Source organism: Daktulosphaira vitifoliae, unplaced genomic scaffold (assembly GCF_025091365.1).
Source record: "Daktulosphaira vitifoliae isolate Bord-2020 unplaced genomic scaffold, ASM2509136v1 Scaffold_1, whole genome shotgun sequence".
Lineage (NCBI taxonomy): Eukaryota > Metazoa > Arthropoda > Insecta > Hemiptera > Phylloxeridae > Daktulosphaira > Daktulosphaira vitifoliae.
This window is the reverse complement of record NW_026099572.1, coordinates 66,111,217-66,135,544: the sequence shown is the minus strand read 5'-3', so window position 1 is coordinate 66,135,544 and position 24,328 is coordinate 66,111,217. Positions and strand designations below refer to the sequence as shown.

General features: G+C 25.0%; 1 protein-coding gene and 2 long non-coding RNA genes across 6 annotated transcripts in view; 2 read left to right on the top strand and 1 right to left on the bottom strand.

Moving 5' to 3' along the window:
- Window positions 1-179: 179 nt before the first annotated feature.
- The window catches only part of LOC126896418 (protein MTSS 2), a 28,445-nt gene continuing 4,296 nt past the window's right edge, over window positions 180-24,328 (top strand). For 2 of the 4 annotated variants that reach the window (XM_050669180.1, XM_050669178.1), the window contains exons 1-10: window positions 365-495; window positions 1,490-1,510; window positions 7,597-7,658; window positions 8,826-8,899; window positions 13,110-13,194; window positions 13,799-13,890; window positions 19,900-20,126; window positions 20,207-20,314; window positions 22,696-22,872; window positions 23,914-24,039. In XM_050669180.1, the coding sequence (XP_050525137.1) occupies window positions 421-495; window positions 1,490-1,510; window positions 7,597-7,658; window positions 8,826-8,899; window positions 13,110-13,194; window positions 13,799-13,890; window positions 19,900-20,126; window positions 20,207-20,314; window positions 22,696-22,872; window positions 23,914-24,039 (1,047 nt within the window). In that variant the 5' untranslated portion in view covers window positions 365-420. Of the gene's footprint in view, window positions 496-1,489; window positions 1,511-7,596; window positions 7,659-8,825; window positions 8,900-13,109; window positions 13,195-13,798; window positions 13,891-19,899; window positions 20,127-20,206; window positions 20,315-22,695; window positions 22,873-23,913; window positions 24,040-24,328 lie in introns of all 4 variants that reach the window. The other 2 variants (XM_050669179.1, XM_050669181.1) reach the window with 2 other exon arrangements.
- On the bottom strand, window positions 293-3,038 carry LOC126896451 (uncharacterized). The gene is made up of 2 exons (XR_007701852.1): window positions 2,892-3,038; window positions 293-513 (listed from the first exon to the last, which is right to left on the bottom strand). It is a non-coding gene; the product is annotated as an uncharacterized LOC126896451 (long non-coding RNA).
- LOC126896452 (uncharacterized) lies at window positions 2,916-7,521 on the top strand. The gene is made up of 3 exons (XR_007701853.1): window positions 2,916-3,003; window positions 6,278-6,432; window positions 6,504-7,521. It is a non-coding gene; the product is annotated as an uncharacterized LOC126896452 (long non-coding RNA).

Here is a 24,328-nt window from a genome sequence, read left to right as displayed (position 1 = left end):
ACATTTTAAATAATATAAAAATTTATATTTTTAATTTAAATAAGTTTTAATATTGTATAAAAATAACTATCTTTGAAAAAACACTTCTAATTTATCTCAATAGATAGCGTATTATACAAAGTTGTTTTATACCGCTCACGTTGTGTTAAATTGTTTACTAACCACTATAGAGTACAGTTAATCTATTCTCAGTGGCCATCTGTAGTTCAGCGAGTAGTACACGTCGGTTTTATTAGTTAATATTGCTTATGTTGTTTTGTGTTCATATTTTTTATTGTACTCGGGAATGCTATTTTTTTTTTTTTTTATGAACATATTTTTAATGTGAATGTATAAAAACGTTGCAAGACTATGAATTATTTTTGTTATAGTGACAAGATATATTAATAAATTTACTTGTGAGTATAGTGCTTTTGTGTCATGGAAGGTAACGGGGTCGGAAAAGATTGCAATGCTCTTGGTGGTTTGTTTCAGCAAATCATTCTGGACTTGAAGGTATTAATCACCGTTATACTATAAATTGAATAATAAATAATTTTATTTATTCCATCTAAAATGTTGAAATTTTAAAAATATAGTTAGTATATAAGTTAAAAAATGTATAAGTATTCTATATGTTGTTGGTCAGCTAAAGGAGAAATCAATTTACTACTTGATTTATTGTTTAACTAGTTATTTTATAAATAAATTTTTTGATAACTCAATCCTTAAAAAATAGTAATGCACGCCTGATTAAATTAATAATAATATCCATAATTTTATCTATAGGTTGTGGATGTTTAATAAAAGCTATAGACATAATAAAATTAAAATACTAGTATGTCATAAAATCATTAATGGTATTAAAATTTAGAAATATAAGAAAGTAATGTGCCATAAACTACCATACAATACTAGATATTGCAGGACTATATAAAAATGTTTTCATAGGACCCTTTTCAATTTTTTTTTAGTAAAATAGAACTTATTTTACTTTAAATCTATACTTATAAGACTTTTTTAAGTATAGGCCCTAGATATGCATTGGTAGTTTTGCCTTTTTGCTGATCTTTTCTTTTTTAGTATAATACTATTGATCACAAAATGTTTAAAACTGATGGTTTTAACAAAATAAATATATAAAACTTTAAGTATTCATTAGTTTTTTTATCATACAATGTATCATTAATAAAGATTTTCGTTAAACTTTATTTATCAATAATTTCTACTGTATAAAGGAAATTTTAGGATGCACATTACAAACATCTAGAGCTGAGTGACAATTGGTTTGTGTGACTGCCCACAGACAGTTAAAAAAAAATATTTTTGAGGACCAGAAAACAAAACCAAATATGGTCAATAAATTTATTGAAATTGAAATTGAAAATTAATATCAATTTAGTGTAATTTTTAGAATTAGCTAATCTTTTTCTTTTTCTTATAAAATAATTGTTATTTTATGAAAATTCTTATTTGTATTTGAAATTTGATATATTTCTCAATTTTTTAGCTTCAATACAAAGCTGAGAAGGTATTGGTTTTTATTATTAAATTTTTTTTTAAATATTCCCTTTTAAGTTATAAGAGTTCAACTTTATTTTTTAAATGGAAAAATTCTTGTTTAACTAGATTTTAAAATAAAAAATTTTCTAATTAATAAGACGATTAAGAACAAAGACTGGTTGATAATAACTTTTGACCTAGTATTTTGGATGTTATTAACATTTTTAAATATAAAAGAGAAAAAGAGCGTGACAGAGTATTATATAATGACAAAAATAATATAATCTTTAATTCACCTAAACTTTAAAATAAATAATATGTTAAAATAGTTATAATAACTACCAAAGTAATAGGTCAAAAGTTGTTAGCAACTAGTCATTTTCTTAATTAGATCACTTTTTTAGTTTTATAAACTAGTTAATTATGTATATTATCATAAAAAAAAATGAAGTTAAAGCCCTTGTAACTTATAAAAATAAAAATTAAACAATTTTTAATAATCAATAAATTAAAAAATGTATAAAATTAAAAAACATCAAAAATATTTTTTTTAATTATCATTATTTTAAGAGAAATCCTTGTAACTGTATGAGATATAATCTCAATATATTTATACAATACATTTACATTATTAAAAAAAAATAACACTGCTTATCCTGGGCCACCTTTATGAATTTTGTACTCTATAAAATCTGATAAGTAATTTAAACATCAAACACACTTAAAAAAATCAAACAAGATTCTTTGTATAAACAGATACAATAATGAAAATAAAATATAAACACATCTTTGGTGTTAAATATTTTGGGTAGTGCAATTTTTTATCCTCCGGGCCAGGCTTGGAATTTGGGCCGCCTATTACCGATCTCTTATATACAGTATAAGTAGATTATATCAGTTTCTCATTTATAACATGTGCAAAATAAATTTTTCATTTCAATTAAAACTAAAAAAAAAATATTTAATTATAAGAATCTAATAATAGATAGTTTTTCTTTAATAGAAAATCTTAAATTTGGTTCATATGATATGTCTATCTAAACGTTTAAATTTGTACTTTTTTATAAAAATTTATATTTTAAAAGAAAAAATGTTGAAAGGTTATTTTTTTAAGTATAAAAAATAAAATAAAATAATTCTATTAAATAAATTTAAAAAATGTACTCAATCTTGTTAAAACATAATTATTAGAAATATATTAATTACTGTTAAGCATTAGTTTTTCCAATTTAATTCTACAAAGGTTTATATATTACTCCGCCCATGGTTAAAATCCCTTTTTGATTACATAAAGGTAAGTCTTTATCTAATAAACAAGGTAAGCTCAATATAGCAGGCACCATGATTAATAAAGCATTATGCAAATTAAAAATGCAAAATATAAATCAATCAAAAAACTACTGAATAACCTTTTATTTAAATCAATTTTCTATAAGGTCTCATAGAAATGTGTAAAGTCCTTGGAGATGGTTGCTCTCTTGTTACACTGGTAATGGACAAGCTATTTCTCTAATTCTATAGGTAAGATTCAAGCTGGTAGTCACTGAAATTTCCTCATAATCCTGGTTGACTTTTGTATTATAAAACTATTGGTGTTTTAATTCAACTGATGAGCAAAGAAATGTAGGCTCCTTTTAATTATTTCCTGGTACTAAACTTAAAAACTGAAATATTTTAATCAAAACTTCTGAAAAATACTAAAAAAAAATTTTTGCAAAAAAACAAGTTTTTAGGTATTAGATTATCAACTGTAAATGCATAAAATAATTATATATGATTTTAACTTAATGTGACACATTAAAATTTGATATCATTTATTTAATATGTATATAATATAGACTTTTGTCTGTTAATTGTAATTTATGTTACATATTGTTTTAATCACTACAACCAACTTTAATTATTAAATATATGAATAAAAAGTGAACTGTTAGTATAAATTAATAAATATCTATTCTTTATATACTTAAATCACATGTATAAATATGACTGAAAATTATGATTTATAGAAATAACTCCTTACTGTGTAGCTTAAGTTTTACACAAAATTGTAATTAGCTTTGTTGTCTATAAATTTACAAACACCTGATAAACAGACATTGTAAAACAAATAATTTGATTTTCCATAATAAAACTAATAGTCGTTAAAAAATTGATTGATATTATTATAATTTAAAGACATTTATTTATTTATTCTTTAAAGTGGTCATAGTTTAAAAGGCGTACACTCCTAACGTCCTTCTAAATCTACTCCCGTGACTTAGTGTTGTAAAAATCTTTCTTGACTACATTGAATTATAGTCTAGAAAATTTTTCATTGTGTTAAAACGGGCTGCTATAAATTTACGAGTTAAAACAAGAATTTTTAGGTATGCTTGAAGCTGTGTTGGACTGTAATTTATGTAGGCCCTTACAAGTTTTTATAAAAAACTAAAGCATCTTTAATTATAAATATTTTCTATTTGATCTTAGCGCTTTTTAGTTATAAGTTCGAAGTTTTTTCTTAAAAACATTTTGTATACTTATAACAAATTATAAAATAAATTTTTTGTAAGTTTATTTTAAATTTTGATAAGTAACTTTTAGATTTAGACGTAAAATTTGAAGAAAAAGTGTACCTTTTTTATGTTTAAAATACAAAAAAAATTTATTAACTTATGGGTCTTTTGATTTCCAATTTTAAGAAGAATTAATATGTATATCGCAATAACATGTTTCATAATTATTTTACCCATAAAAACATGATTTTTTGGATCAACAGATATTTCTTATACTGTATTAATAATCGACTTTTCAAATTTTTGAATAATTTCTTTCACAAACTAAATTATAGCTGACAACTTGACAAATATGTTGGTCATATATTCTTATTTTTTTAATTTTAACTACCATTTTTGTATTAAATAATAATTAGTAAATTTCTCTCCCTCTATGAAGTCTTAGTGAATAATTCATATTTTTAACATAAAACAATTATTAATCAAGAGTGAGATTATAATTTATTGCTTCTTTTAACACTCTTAATTCAAAAATAATATGAACTAAGAACGACAGAAAAATAAGTCTATTAAAAGATTTTACTATGTGTAATATTTTTCAAAATATGAATAAAACAATTTTTTTTAGTGTTCAAAAACATTAATTTCATATTCTTGAATAGTAATGTAATGATTTTGTTTTATAAAAATAATTTTCAACCAATTAAAAAAAAAAATGATATATATTAAATTTGTGTCACAACTTAAAAATAAACAAGTTATTGGTGAATTATCACGATTCATTGTTATCTAACTGATGCCTCATTAAGAGTAATTTAGAGTATGTAAAGATTAATTACTACATAATATAAAATAAATACGTATTTTGGCTAAAATAGTAAATTTAGTATTAAAATTTGAATTAAAACAAACTGATGAAAAAACAATCAATATTTACGTCACTCCGTTCATCTCTTTCGTTTTTGTGGTTATTTCTATTTGACTTCATTAGACTAACATATTTTCTCATAAATGATTCATTTAATAATATATTATTATTTATATATAATAATGATTCTATTTTATGAACTTGTTATTTTGCGAAGTCCTTTATAACTGTTTATGCCGTGACCACTGCAAAGAACGGACAGCAACCATACATGGTTAGTTCAGACCGGTTTTTTCTAACAACTGTAACCTGTAGGTAGAACGTTTTGATATGTACTGCTTTGCTCAGTTATATTTTTTTATCATTACTTATTGGATGTGAACGAGTTATTTTGCTAGTAATCTCTATGCTGTGTAACATAAAAAATGAATCTAAAATTTACTGAATCTTATAATGAATTAAACTAATTATTTTTCTAATTTCTCTTGAATTATGTAAAATAAAATTTTGTTTTGTTAATCAAATTAATAGTTAAAATATTATTACTTGGTTTTTAAATAAACTAAGCTTTTAGAAAGAATTTCCCAGCGTATAATAAACAACAATAATAATAATGTAATAAAGTTAAAAAATTATTCTAAATGAATTCGAAAAATAGGGAGTTCCTTTTCAATGTTAGTTGTAATTTTTTTAAAGCTATTTTTTCACAAGGTTTTCTTAGTTTTATCAATAAAAATAATTTTTAAGTAATTCCCTTATAAATTATCATTGTAAAAGTTTTATTTGAGTTCGATTAATAAAACTACCATCAATAATTTTAAAAACATTGATATTATTAAACAAGATTTTATATAAACTTACCAAAATTGGTTATATTTGTCGGTTAATAGGTAAAAAAATAATTAAGGTAAAAATATATCTATATTAATCATAATGTTGATGAAAACAAATTATTAAGATGTTATATATTACACCTAGTTAAACACTGAAAAAATATTTTATAGTAGTGGTTATTTTAATAACATAATTTTGTAGTTGAAAAAACGAACTTTTATAAATGGTCGAACTATAATATAAGTTGGAATTACTAAATAAATCTAGTTTAGATTTGTTTCAAATATATAAGATAGTTCTTCTTCTATATATTTATGTTGTCACTATGTTAACCGTAATTTGGGTTAGCTCAACTACAGATGATTTTTTTAACGCTAGACGCCCGAATTCTATTTTTGTTTTAATTTTGTTCTTTTATAATTCTTTGAAATTCAAAAATAATTTCAATAATTAAGAAATTTTATTATTTTTCTCTTTTGGTACCCGATAAAAAAGCATGTAATAAAAAAGCACAAGAACTTGTAAACAAAAGTACTACACACATTAATTTAGTTTATATTAATACATGTTTTGATACTCAGTTTGACTCTTTCAGAATTTCATGATTCAGTACTAATTGTTATAGATAAAGAGAACAAATTTAACAAGCACAAAATAAAATCGGACAAGAAATAAAAAAAAAATTAACACAAAATTAGATAAAAATACGGGATTACGAATCACTTGTATTATATTTTTTTAAATTTAAATGTAAATTTAAAAGTTTTATATTTATTAAATTATATTATGATTGTCAGGATTAAAATCATTGTTTTTTACAGAATAATTACACGTAGGTTTATGTATATAAGTGACATGTATGTAAAATAACAAAACAATATTTTATTTATAATTTCTTTCTGATAGGCATATAAGTGCCTCTTAGAATAAAATTTTTAAGGATGCTAATTGTATTTTTTTCCTACCCAAAAAAACACTATATTGTATATGACAACATACAATATTCTTTAAATTTTTGGGAAAACTTCATTAACTGAGGTAGGAGCTAAGCTTTTTCTTGTTACGCTAATGATTTCAAAAGCGTTCATTACACTGGCTGAAGCTCTTGATGATCCACTCCTTCAAAGCTGGGTCAGTTGAGCGGACATTGAAACCAAATATTTTATATTTTTTGTCCCTTCATGAAAAGTTTTTGCGAACGCCCTTGACTTGTTTATTTAAGAAAAAAATGATTTAATTTGTATTAGGTGACAATTTATTTTATTGTTGTTGAATTAAATGAAATTTTAAAAAAACATGCTGTTAAAATTCGTTATAAAAAATGTTTTTTATTTATTATTAAATTCAAAGACTTTAAATAAAAAACTAAATCATTTTTTGTTTAACATTCGACCAGAATAACCAGTAATCGGTATATACTATTTAAAATTATAAGTGAAAAGGCAATTTATGATTATATTCAATTAGTTGTAAGTTTGATAATAAATTCACCTTGATTATATGATTTTGATATAATGTGGTGTTATATTGATTTAGATATAGGATTTAAAAAAAATCCGATATCACATATATCGGTCTATATTTAATATCGGTTTTCATATCGACCCAGGCCTAGAAAAAAAAAAATGCCCGAAAAAGTAGATTTTTACTCGAATTTTGAAGGCATTGTTGAATTCTATTAAAAATTTTTATTTATAAAATTCAATTAGAAAAATTCAATTTTTGTAACTACATAATATTTATACAATTTTTTTGTGCCCAATTCAATATAAATTTCTAAATACGCTCTTGATTAGAAAATATTACTAAAACTATGAAATGAATCTTTTTTATTTTACTCTCATTAAATATAGTTTTATCTCAATAGTTTTAAAAAATTCTAACTAAAAAAAATGTTGATTATATTTTTTTTAGAATGGAACACCTATATGGGAAGATTTTATGGCGAAGGCTACTAAACTTCACACTTGTCTTCGGTAAGAAAATAAAACATATTTTAATATTTTATTTCTCAATTATAAGAAAATTGGTAAAATGTTTTAACTCAAAATTTAAGATGACAACATATAATATCATTATACCGCATAACACATTTTTGACCCAAAAATTAGCAATCGAATTTTGTTGTTGATTTCAAATCTGGATAATTAGTAAAGATTAAGTAATGCATTGCTAATTAAAAAAAAAAAATCCATTTAAAACAACTTAAATATTCTATGTTTTAGATGTATTTGCAAATTTTAAGAAATACATCTCAAGTTTAAGCCACTACACATAGCCTTCCAAGTTTATTTTGACAGTCATTTTACAAAAATCAAAACTGAACTTTTACGTATAACTTTTTATTTTATTTTAAAATAAATATTTGACACAATCTTATATAGTTTATGATGCTGAGATACTGGTTTAATTAAATTTCATTATTAATTCTTAAGTTATAGGGCTATACAACCCAATTAATATATAAAATATACTAATTTTTTCTTGTTCATTGAAGTTCGTTTGATTTAAAATTATTCATTCGTATAAAATTGCTATATAAATTCTAAAATTATACTGTTAGTTATAATTGGTCAATAAGGGGTCTCATCCTTTTAGCCTCTTTTGGATGCGCCACTAACTATAACATAATTTTAAAACTTGTATTGCAATTTTATACGAATTACTTTTCAATGAACGAGAAAAGACTAATGTATTTTAAATGTTAATTGGGCTGTATACCATTATAACTTGATGATACATGAAATATAATTAAACCATTTTTTGGTGTCAAAAACTATATACGATTGTGCCACATCTTATATTCACTAATTAGTAATTATCTCGTAAACTAGAAACAATTTGCATATTCTAAGGCTAGATTCGAAATCAGCGAAATTCCATTCAGAATCTACAATTTTTTTATTTGGCTTATAAATTTTTTGGTGTTTTATTATGCAGTGTTATTAACAATGTAGCTGATAGACCATATAAGCCATATAGGGTCTATATGACCTAATAATAAATAATATTTATTAAAATAAATGTTATGTAACATGATTTTTATTTCTCTGAATAGTAATAATAATTTTTTTCTTTTACAGTTTAAAATAAAATAATAAAACAAAATTTTAGTTATTTATGAGTATATTTTATTTTTTCAGTGCAACAATTCATGCAATCGGTGCTTATCTAGATGCCTTTCAAAAAATTGCTGATGCTGCTACTAATTCAAGAGGTAAGTTATATAAGAAAAATACTCGGAATAATGAATTGTAAAATCTTTAATTTGTGGAAAATTGATGTTTTAATTTAGTTTTTAGAATAGATTTATTATACTAATTATAATCACTGATCCCTCGTATTTAAACTATGAAAAAAAAATGTTTTTTTGTTAAAAACATAAATATATATTGTTTTATGGGTGTTTTTGAATACATTACCTTATATATATATATTATTATTATTAATTAATAAAATAAAATAAAATTAATAAAAAAGCTAAAAAATGTTTTTTGTCAAAAACATAAATATATATTATTTTATGGGTGTTTTTGAATACATTACCTTTCCCTCAACCCTATTGATTTGTGTTTGTTATAAATTTCAATTAATAACTTATAAATTCCTATTGAGTTATACCAATTCGCATTTTTCATTAAAAAAATAATGGATTAAAATCAGTTAAACGAATATCCTAACATCTGGTTGGCTTAATATGGTTAGTAATGTAAAAAATATATTATACGTAATCGATATGAGTGATATGTTTTTTTTCATTTGAAACAATTTTAATGTATTTATTTTACTAATTACCTTAATGAAAAATTAATATTCATAAACACTCCCATTTTGTTCTTTTCATTAATTATACATCATAACAATAGATATCATTAAGATTTAATTAGCCGAGTAATATATTACTAATTCTGTTTCTGTTTGCAGTAAAGATAATTTTTGAATAATTTTTAGAAATGAATACTATCCTGGTAATTTATGTGTCGATATAGACGTTTTAAAGGTCTTCTTCACAATTAATTTTCTTATTAGCAAGTTTTATTAATGAATGAGATGCTAGTGTAGTTATTTTCTTAACAATTCGAATTGTCTTCGCTTACTCTTTTATATTAGTTTTTGTACTTTGAATGATGTTAAAAACTATAATTTCGAAATGCTTTAAAAATAAACATATTTTATTTGTTATATACAAATAAATTATTGAGTAAAAGTTAAAAGTGATAAAAAAAAATATAAAACTTAAATATCTAATAAATAAGTTTTTAATTATTTAAATGTATGTTTATTTTTATAAATATTTTTATTGCAATGTATCATAGCTTTATCTTCTTCTTTTTCCTCTCCTGAATCCCAACTACTTGGGGTCAGCCACCCTTATCCTAAACTTCCACTTGACACGATCTCCTACATCATCTACGCTCACGTCAGCTGTCCTCATATTGCATTTAATAGCATCCCTCCGTCTCTTTTTTGGTCTTCCTCTGCCTCTTCTTTCTTCAACATTCATTTCTATAACTGTTCTTACAGCTTCCGATTCTTCTCTCCTCATAACATGACCAAACCATCTAAGTTTATTTTCTCTCATCTTATCCACGATTTATGCTTCACCTGTACTCCCTCTTATATGCTCGTTCCTTATTCTATCTTTTCTAGTTACTCCACTCATCTATCTAAGCATTCTCATATCTGCTACACTCATTCTCTGCTACACTCATTCTCTGCTCTACTTTCTTATCAACCGCCCAACACTCTGAACCATACATTATAGCTGGCCTCACTACAGTCTTGTAGAATTTATCTTTCAGCCTCATTGGAATTCATTTATCGCATAAGACGCTAGATACTTCTTTCCACTTCAACCACCCGCACTTAATTCTGTGTCTTACATCTTCGTCAATACCACCACTCTTTTGCATAACTGACCCTAAATACTTAAAACTCTCCACCTCTCCAATCACGTCCTCGCCTATTGTAACTGACCTCATTACACCTACCTCGTGTTCTCCTTTGTCAAATTCGTAATCTGTCTTACTTATTCAAGAGCTGATCTCTACACCTCTAGCCTTTAATTAATTTCTTCCCTATTTTCTTCTATTAACACTATTTCGTCAGCAAACAACATGCACCACGGCATCTCTCCTTGTATTTTTCTAGTAATTTCATCCATCACTATAGAGAATAAGTAAGGGCTTAAATCAGAACCTTGGTGCACTCCTACTCTTACCCGAAAACCTTCTGATACCCCTCCTACGTTTTTTACCCTGGTACAATTGCCATCATACATATCTTCTATTATATAATGTACCTTTTCGGAACTCCTTTTCTCATTAATATCCACTTTAAAAATTCTCTTGGTGCTCTATCACACACTTTTTACAAATCTATAAATACTATAAATAGCTTTTTCTTCTTTTCCCTAAACTTTTCTACTAGTTGCCTCACACAAAAAAATGGCCCCATTGTTAACTTACGAGACATAAATCCAAACTGGTTTTTAGTTACCGATGTCTTATTTCTTTTTCTCTTATCTATTATGCCAACATCGCCTAATATTTTCCATACTTCTATTGGCACTTCATCTGGTCATCTTGCTTTATTCTTTTTCATTGATGCCACAGCCTTCCATACCTCTTTTTCACTAATTAAATCTACCAGTCCTTTACTTCATGAAACATCATTTAATGTGTCTCTTGGATACTCTTCCTTCAGTAATTTTTCAAAATACTCTTTCCACCTTTTTTCACATCATCATCACTCGAGAATACCTTATTATCAACATTTTTTATATATCTTATATAATGATAATCTTTAGACCTTTTCTCTCTTACCTTTGCAAGTCTATAGATTTTTTTCTCTCCTTTCTTTGTTCCTAGCCTATCATACAACTTATCATACCTCTTAAACTTCGCCTTACTTAATGCACACTTGGCTTCTTTGCACAAGCGTTTATACTTCATCCAATCGTCTCTCCTTTTGCTCTTCTTCCATACTTTGAATTGCTTTTTCTTACTTTCTATGATTTTTTTAACGTTCTCATCCCACCACTAGGTTTCCTTGTTTTCTGACATTCTACTCCTACTCTCACCAACAATCTCCTTTGCAGTATTCTTTACACAACTAGCAAATCTATTCCACAAATCATTTATCATAGATTTATATATTCTATAATATTATAGGTTCCATTTTATAATTAGTTTAGTCACGATTCATATTCTAATCAGACCATTAAATCAAATCATAAACAATGTATGATTGTCTATCTTGCTCAGTTTTATATCAAATATTTTTTTCTATTTTAACAATTTGTCACTTTTTTAAGATTAGAAGTATTATATACATACATATACATATTATATGTATTTTTTGATTACTGAATTTTTATTTTTCTTATGTAACTTTGATAAATTTCAGAACTACGTTTAGGCGAACCACCCTCGATTAGAGGGTTGTTAGAAATCTTTCCAAGGGTATTCAACCCTCCCGATAAATTTTACGATCTGGAACACCCTTCTATTTATAGTATAATCACACAATGACAGCCCTCAAAATAATTATGCAAGTGCACGTTACTTACTTTATACAGTGGCGCTATAGTCTTCTTCCTTAACCATGTGCAAATATCTTTTTTGAGATTATATGTCAGCAATTGATTCTTTTATCTTTACTAATATAAACAATGATTACTATATTTTAACGTTTCAACAAATAGATGTATGTGTATAATTAAGTTAGTTTTGCTTTTTAATAATACAATTTTTTACCATTTAAAAATGATGATTTTGTAATAATGATTTCTGTACCCTAGATTTCTACGGTAAAAATTTTTTTATTTAAATATTTACTCCTATGGAACTAAGTCCTTGATAAAAAGAATAATAAGTTGAATTGTCTGTTGTATAATTAGGTTAAAGAAACGAGGAATGAATTAGTTGTAAAAATATTGCAATATGCTTAAGATTTTCCTTAATGTCATCTTTAATTCTTAAAAACCTTGAGTTATTGCATTAACAATGGTAACGTTTACCCAATAGTTATAAATAAACCATAAAATATTATTATTAATTATCGCAAATAGTATTAAAATTTCAAGTCGTGTTTTATATTCCAATCCTTTATTTACGTTAAAATTTTTCATTGACAAATAGATTTGTAAGGATTTTTCAGCTAATTAAGTAAAAATGTGTTATGAGATAACCAAACTCTTTTTTTACCTTAAAACAAAATAAATGACTTGAGTATCAATAGTAATAATTCCTATTTTTATTATTTCATCAATTTGTTTTTCATTGTAGAAGAATTTTCTATTTATATTGAAGACTTGACTTTTAAATTAATTAAGAAATATTTAAAATTGGTTTTACTTAGTTTTAAACTTAATATCCTGATACATATAACGTACGATTAGATTAAACTACATTCTTTTGTTTAAGGCGCTACTAAGGAAATTGGAACTGCATTGACCAGAATGTGTCTCCGCCATAGAGCAGTCGAGGCCAAAATGAAAACATTTTCAAGGTAATTTATTAAGAAAACCATTTCTTTTAACTAAAATTTGTAAACTGTTACGATAAATATAAATAATGTTAAAAACTAAGGCTAATTCACTAAAACCAGCCAGTAAATTTCAAATCCCTTTATATCATGGATGTTTATTTGAAATGATGTGTAACATCTGAATATATTCCTTTATATATTTAATAAAGTGTAGTTTAAAGAACTATTATAATAAATACTGTAATCCGAAATGGTCATTATTATAATCTGTTTAAATCAAATTTAAACATTTGTATGTCTATGATTACGTATAGGAAATATAGTGGCATTAACATAAAAAAACACATAATGGTAAAATTAATACCTTCTCAGCTTCGCATGGAAGCTAAAAGGGTAGGTGATCAAAATTCCACTGTAATACTTTAACATTTATTAGCTATTAAACGCACTAATTTGTTATAAATTAGTTTATTTTTTAAGTTACTCATCTAATAAAATAACCCTAGTGTAGAAAATTATAAAAATATTTTTATAATAAAAGTGATAAAGAACTATAATAAACTGAAATAATAAATTATGTTGTTAAATGTAACCGAAACTAATGTGTTTTTTGTTAAATTTGTAGTGCAATAATAGATTGCTTGGTAGTTCCGCTCCAAGAGAAACTAGAAGATTGGAAAAAGACTGTTGTCAATTTGGACAAAGAACACGCTAAAGGTATATACACTTAAAAGTAATAGTGTTACATACTTAATTTTTTGAGTTATGCTATCCTCCTCATGTAAGCTATTGATGTAATTCATTTAGTGAGATTAAATTAAAATAAGACGCCTGTTTTAGTTATGCTAAACATATTGTTATTGTATTTTTAACTTAACAGATTAATTGAATTTTTTAATAGAGTCGTTTGCTCTTAGAGAAATTAATATTTTATTCTCGAAAACTAAAACCCATAAAAAATCAAAATTACATAAAACTTTATAATATTTTTGCTGACTGTTGCTAGCTGCATGAAAGTATGTAAAGTTTAAAAATTTCAATTATAAGTCTATATTTTTTACAATTAATTTCTTAAGTTCTATTGGATAACAAATTTAAATACGTAAAAAATTGTTGAGCCCTTATTCACTAACTAATAGGGTTAACGAACCCTCTGAAATAGGTCAAGTAGTGACGAGTAAATTTAAAATACTTTTTATTTATCACGGTTGGCTACAGCGTATATTTTTGTAAGCCAATATACAGCAATTGAAAATAGCTATTTGTATACAATATATCATACCACATTAAAATATTCTTTTATAGACATATTTTAAGAAAGGTTTCCACGATTAATTCGATTTGTAATATATTTTTAGTATTTTTACTTCAAGTATTGTTAAGAATTAATTTTATTAATGATGATCTGACAAGGAGACGTTTAGTTAGTTTATTGTATTTCATATTAATATACTAAAATTATGATGATAACTATGTTATTATTCATGTATCAAATTTTATTTTATGTACCGGGTTCTGTGTTATGTCGCATGAATTATACAGCTTAAAAACAGTTTTAACATAACACCTATTGTATTGTATTGACGAAAACAGCGAAAAAACTAGTTATCTCTTAAATGACAATCGTGTATACGAGTGTCAATCGACAATACATATTATGTTCGTCTCGCATTCTCTAGAGAGTAAAAGTTTTTTATCGTGATCCTCTGCGCAAACTACCGTGTATATTATTTCACGAGATATACTTTAAAATATCGGTCTAGTCTATTCTATTGTACTTGTAGCTATGAGTACCTTGAGATGTTATACAATTGCCTTCATTTTTATTACACTATTTTTATGATTTTATAATACTTTTATTATCACATCTTACAAATTTCTGTTTTTGACTTTATAAAGTATTGTAGTTTATTATTTCAAAATTTTTGGTCGCTTATGAGCAGTCATAAAGAAACACTTAATAATAAATACAGATACATTAATGTGGGTGTCAGCAAATATTGCAGTGTCATGTGAATTTTCGTTTTACAGAGGTAGGCGATGACGTTTTTTATAACGTTATTGCAAATCAACAGAATATTTTATTATTTCTCTATACAAATAGAAACAATTTTTTTAACTTCTGTTATTTTAAATTAAAGTTTTAAACTTCAAATAACATATACTTATTTATGTATAGTTTTTCAGTTCATGTTTTTTTAATTATATTTTACTTAATTAAGTTTTAATAACCTTTAAAATGACCAAGAAATTAACTCTTTTAATAAAAAAAATAACTTAGTTATGAACTCGTTTAAGAACGATGGCTATTAAGAAAATTGATAAATGTATGCGCTCATTTTTTCTTTTGAATACTATTTTTTTGTTTTATTTTTATTAATTTTTAGACCTGTATTTTGAATTATTAGTAGTTATTCTAGTATAAGTACATTATCACTTAAAAATACATTTTATTTTTTAATAATAATTCACAGTTGTTTTTCTGTAAATTTAATTATTTTTATATTATTGTTTTGAAATTTTAGTAGAATATTATTTTTTCTTTGAATAATATTCAAGTACTAAAAACTTATTACTAAAAATGTCTTGTTGAGTCATTGTTGTGTTTCTGTTTTTTTTTAATTCTAATACATGTGTTTTACTTAATATCATTTTTGTGAAGTTTAACAAAAATAACGTAACATTTTTTGTACGTTCCAGAACAGTTTGTTTAGTATAAGAACTTGTTCCCCTTCGCTATCAGCTATAACTATTAAACGTCCGTTTCATTCCCTCTAACGTCGTATTATTTTACAACTTAAATGAATATTTGTCGCTTGACAGTAATAATATTACTGGGCGATAGCCAAACACATAATATAAAACGGATACATTTTTTCAGTTGTAAAAATATTCTCAAAATAAGTGTGATTTGATAACTAAATATACTCATGTTTGAAGTAAATCTCGTGAACATTACCAGTTAACGCAAGCTATGTTTTGGTTTTTTTATCATTGTTGCTCATGATTTGAAAAATCAGTGCTTTTGTAGAATTTTATGTTTAGACGGTAAATAAAGTAACTTGCAAAGGAAATGGAAAAGTTACTTTCTCCGGAAGTGCGTATTATTGGTAGATGTATCAAACAGTCGTTCTATTCTTTTACCTTCGATCCAATTTGTCACGCATTTTCAGTCGTCACTATTATCTTATCATTAGCAATAAGAAACTGACGTCATTATAGTACTAGGTAGTGTTGTGATGTTTTATAAATTCATTTAAAAACATAAATGAAGTCTTGGTGTAAAACATGTGTGCGACATAGAATCTAGCATGCTAGACATTGTGCGTCGGTAAGTAACGAGTAGGCGTACCAGTCGTTGCGCACCGTTCATGGCGGTTGCATCGTTTTCCGTAGAGCTAACCCACATGATTTCTGTTTCTGTAAATTTCAGACACAGCTCGTTATGTTTATCGATTGTTATGTTTAAAACAGATTGCAGTAGTATATTTAACTTATACATTAACTTTATAAATTTGAAAATTTTATTTGTACACCAAATGTTCACGAGTCTACCTTTTTCAATAAAGGAGTTAATAATATTTATGTAATGTTCATTTAAAAGGTTAGGTTTAAATGAACATTTTTAAATACTATTGGCTTGTACAACTATATATTGCCATAAACCAGAACATCATCATTATCATTATTATATGTTATATATTCAAAAAGAATTTTATAAACCCACAAAAACATAGCTGTTGAATAGGACCAAGTTTTAGGATACCCTTCTCTCTAAAAAAGAAAAAATATACCAAACAAATTAGTGATATCTATATTGTGACCAAGTTATTCTTTAATTTAAAAACTAACTTCACACGTACTTCCATGATTAATACTGTCCTTGTATTTGTATCGCTCAATATTTGGCCAGTTTTTGCTAGTTGAGGGCTAAAATAAACTTAGCCGCAATGTCCAATAAACCTCGAGAGAAAATCTTTTTTCTCATTCTTATCACTCGCGTAATACCTAAATGAGTATTGAGCCAATATTTTTCAATTAGCCAAGTGTTAAGCGATACTAATAAAAAGTCAGTATTGCTCATAGAAATACGCGTGAAGTGACTTTTAAATTAAAAAAGGAAGAACAGACTGGGCCATAATTTAGATATCACTACTTTGTTAGAAGTCTTATCTTTTTCAGAGACAGGGAGAGAGAAGAGTGGTATTTTGGAACCTGGGGTTTTTTCACAGTTTTGCTCTTGCGAGGATATTATTTATTTTTGTTTGCTAAAGCATTATTAGAGAAAAGCTATAATTTTTTGTGTATGTTGTTTTTCTTAATTGTTAAAAGATTGTTATTAGTCTAATAGATACTTGAGTCTGCTATTGTTTATATAATCTTTAAATGTTAAATATTTCTGATGTAGATTTTAATAACTTGATGTGATATCATTCGTAGTTTATTTTTTTTTTTATTTATTGTTATTTCAAACAATCTCATAAATACTTACTCCCATTCAAAAATATCATTTTTAATGAATTGTTAGGTGGATCAATTTAATGAGCTAGTAATTTTATGGAAATATTTGATAATAATTTATTTTTTTCTTCGTTGTACAGATGCACAATCACTATAGCTGTACATCCTGTAGGATATTATATAATTAAATTATATAAATATCTTTCTCTAGCAGTTCACTCTCTAAATATTTAAAAAATAATCATAAATGGGTGTAATAATATTTAAAAAAAATTAAAGCAAAATTGCGATAACATTTGTGCAACATTTTATCGCTGAATTTGTGTAATATAAATAATTTTATTTGCAGTAATGTACTCTGAAAATCGTGCACTTGGCATTATTATTTTTTTTGTATTTTCTGATTATTTTATCTACGCGATTCTTATTATTAATTATATTATTAATATAATATATATATATATATTATATTATTAATTAGTTTCTTTTATCAAAAGTTTATTTTAAAATATTTTAATGTTCATTTTAACTCTACATAATACTTCGTTTTATATTTATGTGTGTTCTTTATTTCTTTCGCAAAATAAGTAGTTATGTTAACGAATTAAATTTGATATAAACTGTTTAAAGATTGCTATACAAAAAATAACACAGTACTTGTTTCGGTCGATTTTCTTCCCACTCCCAAGTCGCTACACACCCCTAGATAAAATCGCTGACTTTCACATTTTTATTGGTCAGTTTAAAGTCCAAGGTTATAACATACAACTTAACAATGTATTATAATAAGCATGAAAATATGTTTTTAACGTTTAGTCGATTCGTTATGAATTCTTCATTAATTCTTTCACAATCCGAGTGCTGTGATATTTACACTGTGCTCTTATGTAATAAAAAATAAACAATCTAGATTTTGAATTAACTTGGGAGCTATGAAATACTATAATTTTATTATTAAGTTTTACTCTAATTTTTGTTAATTGCTACGATTTTTTTTCTATTATCTAGTAATTAAAAAAAACAAATAACTCAATTTATTTTAGTGGTCATTTTATAATGAGATGCTTAGTTCGTTCAAAAATATTATGTTTATAATAAAGCTATATAATTTTTAAATGCATTATAAGTTTTTTTTAGCTTATATTATTACATAATATTTCTATATATTACTTATATTAATATTTCACTCGTAAATTATCGTAATGACTTTTTGCAGTATTTTATTTTAATACTATTTTTTAAGTTATTACTTGTGACTTAAATATTTATACAATCGTATATTATATTCGACAAAGGAGCATCATCAGATTACATTTCAGTTGATAGTTAGAATATATTAAAAAACACTTATTAAAACTTTGTTAGTCATTATGGTTTATTAATAGGTTAACTAAAGAGTGCTTGACAATAGATTTTTTGTTTTACCTATGCTATTTGTGCAATCAAATATCTATAGTAATGACCGTTAATAACTTCACTTAACTATTATAGTTATAATAGCTATAATAGCGTTATCGTAATTTTAATAAGGGTATGAGATAAATGTTTTCGTCTATGATTAAGTATAATTAAAAGCTTAAAAATTAAAATGTTACGATTAAGACTACCATGATTTGTTGTAAATATATTATATATTTTTTGTTATTGCACAGAATAGTTTTAAAAGTGTACTAGTTGATTAGTTGCTTTTATCCTCTGAAAAATTCTCAACGACTATACTAAAATATAATATTATTTATTGATAATTATAATTTGATATATAACATAAAGTAAATTGAAATTATAACTACCAAAAATAAATTAATTCAATTTTCAAATCTATTTAAATATTTAAAATAATTGTGTTTCTCATATTACTATTTAGACTTTTTTATTAATAATTACAACAATCAAGTGGTCTGAAATTATTCACCAAATAGAATTTCACGATTATTTGTCTTAACTATTAAAAACATAACATTTCTATTTATGTTTATTTTTGAACATAAATAAAAATTTGTTTTAATAAGAATAAAATTTTATTGTATTCTTCAAAAAAATGTAAAATTAATTTATATGTTTTTCAAAATTTAAGAACCTTTATTCCAATTCTGAAGTTAAGTGTCATTGTTTTTATTTCAGAACTAAAAGAAGTATATATTAATTTTAATACGATAAATAAAAAATAATTAATATTAAGGTTAATATGTCACTTTTTATTTTTGATTGCATTATTATTATAATTATGAAATTCATTGCTTTTTATTCAATTATGATGATTTTTAGAGTACAAAAAAGCCAGAGCCGAATTAAAAAAACGTTCTACTGATACACTCCGTCTACAGAAAAAAGCGCGAAAAGGTACAAAAATGAACGAATTACACAAAGCTTTACAGGATGTTTCCGACAGAAAAGCTGTTTTAGAAGAAACAGAAAAACGAGCTGTCCGAGAAGCTTTAATTGAAGAACGTAGTCGATATTGTATTTTCGTAACATTTTTAAAACCAGTAATTGTTAGTATACTTTTTCTGTAATTTTAATCCGAAATTATTTTTTTAATCATATATCACTTATAAGTTCTTATTTCTTATAGGAAGAAGAAGTGTCAATGCTGACAGAACTATCACATTTGCAGGAGGTCATGGATAAATTAGATTCTCATGCATCAGATCCCTATTCATTACCACCAGCCAGCGAGCAGGTAAAAATTAAAAATATTTATTACAATTTTATTCAATTAATGTTTTGTAAACAATTGTTTTTTATTATTAAAAATTAATTTGTCTTCGTACAAAGCCAAATGTTCCTTGCATTTAATATTTATGTAAATGTTTTACATACAACAATTTTGATTAGAGAATCAAACATTAAGAATTTTTTAGCTTCGATGCGAAGCTGAGAAAGTATTGGTTTTACTATGATGTGTTTTTTTTTTTTTTTGTGTCTGTTACCACTTTTTCTCAGCTCTCACCTAATGGATTTCTTTCAACGATACGTCAAAAGATCACAAATCATATTTAGTCGAAGACATTACCCTTAAAAATTGAAAAAAATTTCCCTCGTTCCCCGTAAATGGGGGAAACCTCTGAAAAAATTACAAATTTCAAAATGGCTATTTTTCGAAATTTTTTCAATTTTTTTTACTAAAAATTGCCGTAACTTTTTTAAAAATAAACATATCAATATAATTCTTTTTTATATAGATGCATAATATTAATTTGGTATATTTTTTTTTTATATGTGACCCTTTATCTGCCCACAGGGGGGGGTTTTAAAATGAAAACTTCTTCAACTTAACTTTTGAAAATGTTCCGGAAGGTCTGACACTTTTATATATATTTTAAAATGAAGCTTATGTAATATACTTTATTATGAAAAAAAAAATTTGACCTCTGGACTTGTCTTCGTGGTGAAAATGGCTATCGAATGCTATTTTTGTGTGAAATTTCTCGATTTTATATTTTACATTTTTTACTATAAAGTGCTATAACTTTTTAAAAAATATATGGATCAATACAATTTTTTCATGAGAAATAATATTTTTTAATAATCTCTTTTTCATTTGACATACTATATCTTAATCAGGATATTAATAAGGAACTAGCATATCATGTAGATTTTGGAATAATACACCAAATTTTTTAAAATTAAACACTATCTAAAGATTTGCATCGAAGCGTTTTTTTTTTTTGATAGTGATTTTAATCACTGTCAGATATCATTATACTTGATCCAACTATGCACGTCATCACTGTGCTGCGACTCCCCTGTGCTGGGTTTTTTTATTTTTTGTGTCTGTCACTACTTTTTCTCAGCTCTCACCGAGAACCGTTTTCTTTCAACGATACGTCAAATATCACAAATCGTATTTAGTCGAAGTCATTGCCCTCAAAAATTGAAAAAATTCCCTCGTTTTCCGTAAATGGGGGAGGACGTCTCCAAAAAAATTACAAATTTAAAAAAATCGCTAATTTTTTCATTATAAAATGACCAAATCAATATAATTTTTTTTATGGATGCGTGATGTCTTTACCTATAATTTGATATAATTTTTTTATAAATTTACCTATTTACCTGCCCAAAGGGGGGGATTCAAAATGTCACCTTTTTCACAAAAAATTAACTTTTTCAACTTAATCTACTGATTTGCATCGAAGCGTTTCTTATGATAGTGATTTTTTTGACTGATTTTTTTATTTTTTTTATTATATTTTAAAATCAAAGAACTACTAATCAGGATATAATTAAAGAAATAAGAGTTGATGTTGCTTTTGGAATAATCTACCAATTTCTTAGAATTAAACACTATCTACTGATTTGCATCGAAGCGTTTCTTATGATAGTGATTTTAATCACTGTCAGATTAAATCTATACTGGACCCTACTATGCAACGTCCCCACTTTGCTGCGACTCCACTGTGCTGGGTTTTTTTATAATAATGATTTTAATCACTGCCAAATATCATTATACTATGCCACGTCCCTACTGTGCTGGGTTTTGTTTTATGATTGACAGTTTAAAATGTTTGATGACTTTACGCTATCACCGAAAAAAGTCTTGAAACTATTATAAATACTGAATAGTTGTTTTGTGACCTTTTATACATTAACTTAAATTTCTAATCATTTAGTCACGACACGACTTATTACTAATCACCTAATTTCAAAAATCTTCGTATTATATATAATTTTTTTCTATTTTTATATTGAAGAATGTCGTAGAGATCCAGTTTATTGGGGTTATGTGTTGGATCCTATGTAACCATTTACTGTGAAATCCAATTATTTTTCATTATATTAATATTTAATAATTATATTAATTATACATTAAATGGTAATTTGTTGATGGTAATACTACCTTTCAAATTTTACGTTTGTATAATGTATCTCATAATCGAAATCACTAAAAAGAACTAGAAAAGTATTGACCTCTTAATTACGAAATTAAATTCGTATTATCTGTTTCAATGTACAGTTATTATTATTATTTAAAATGTGTGATAAATTATATTTCATTATTGTAATTAATTTGTTTTAACTTCCTAAAAGACCAAATGCAATAAATCCGTATTATGACTTCAGGTTCTCGTCGATTACAAAGGTAGTGATTTGTCATGGACGCACCAAACGCCTCCTAGTAGTCCTAGCTCGTTAGGTTCACGAAAATCAAGTATGTGTTCTATAAACTCAACGAATAGTTGGTCCAGCGGCAGTACACATTCGCCAAGTCATCAGTATTGGAACCGCACGTTATTGCAGGTATATATTTGTAGACGGACATTGATCTTCACGAAAACAATAGCATGCTCTTGTCTTTTATGTATACATTCTTATTATTTGTCTCGCATAATTATATTGTATTATTGTTAGTAGTATTAGAATTTCAATTGATATTTTTTGATCATCTCGCTTAGTATTTGATTAACCTTAAAGCGATTTCATTACAATTTAAATTAAAATAATGCTACTGTATGACTGTATGAAGTGCCTGACAAATATATCATCTTTAAATTTTGTTTTATTTTTAATTTTACTTAAAATAACATTTTTTATATATTATATATCCAATAAAAAAAAAAAAACAAAATAATAAATTATAATTATCAGTTATCATGCAGTCAAAATATACTAATAATTATTAGTATATTTTATTGCATGAATTTATACACGATTATTATATGCGTCAATATGAAAAACTTAACCTCTTAAAAAAATTAATAAATACTCTCAAGTATGTAGTTTTTAATTTTGTAGATTTATTTAAACAAATTAGACTAAAGTAGTGTAATTTTTTTGGAAAAATATATTTTAGTGATATTTATGCTTATGGTGTGTATTATTTTATATTTTAAAATGAACTTAGAAAGATTGATTGCAAAAAAAAAAATTATTTTCGGTACGTTCTTAACACATTTATGAGGATAACTTAAAATAAATTGTTCGTCATACCATTTTCATGAATTATCTGAAAGTTGCATAAAAAATATCAATAACCTTGAAGATTATATTAAATGCAGACGTATTTAAAGAATATTTTTTTAAAAATATATTAATAATTTATATTTATCTAGTACTGTACAATACTTATTTGGTTTAATTTTTGTATTATTATTTATGTTTAATTGTAATATTTATATAAATGTATTATTTATGTTGAAAACTTTTATTTACTCTCCTGAACATCCCTGAAAATATACAAATGGTTTATATAAGTTGTGTTTCTATTTTAGTTATTTTTACATTTAGTTTTTTTTTTTTTTTTGCATGTTTTTGTTGTGTGTGCCTATTATGATTACGTAGCCTGCATCAAATGAATTGCGTTTCAAAGGACCCCTACCTCCTAGTAGATTGTGTAATGCTTCATCTCATGACTCTGGTTTTACATCCCAAGATACTATATATTCAAAACCTCAGTCATATCCAAAAGTAAGTTAAAAAATTGAAATCAAGCTTAAGATATATATTCTAAACATACTAAAATGTCTAATAAGATATATTTATACTTGTAAAAATAATTTTTGAACTAAAATAAAAAATAGTAGTGCAATATTATACATTTATATTAATTTACATATTAAATAAATGTATACAAATTTTTAATTCATATAGCAAACTTCAATTATTTATTTTAGCTTCGATGCGAAGCTGAGAAGGTATTGGTTTTACTAAGATGTTTTTTTTTTTTTTTTTTTTTTTTTTTTTTTTTATTCAACTT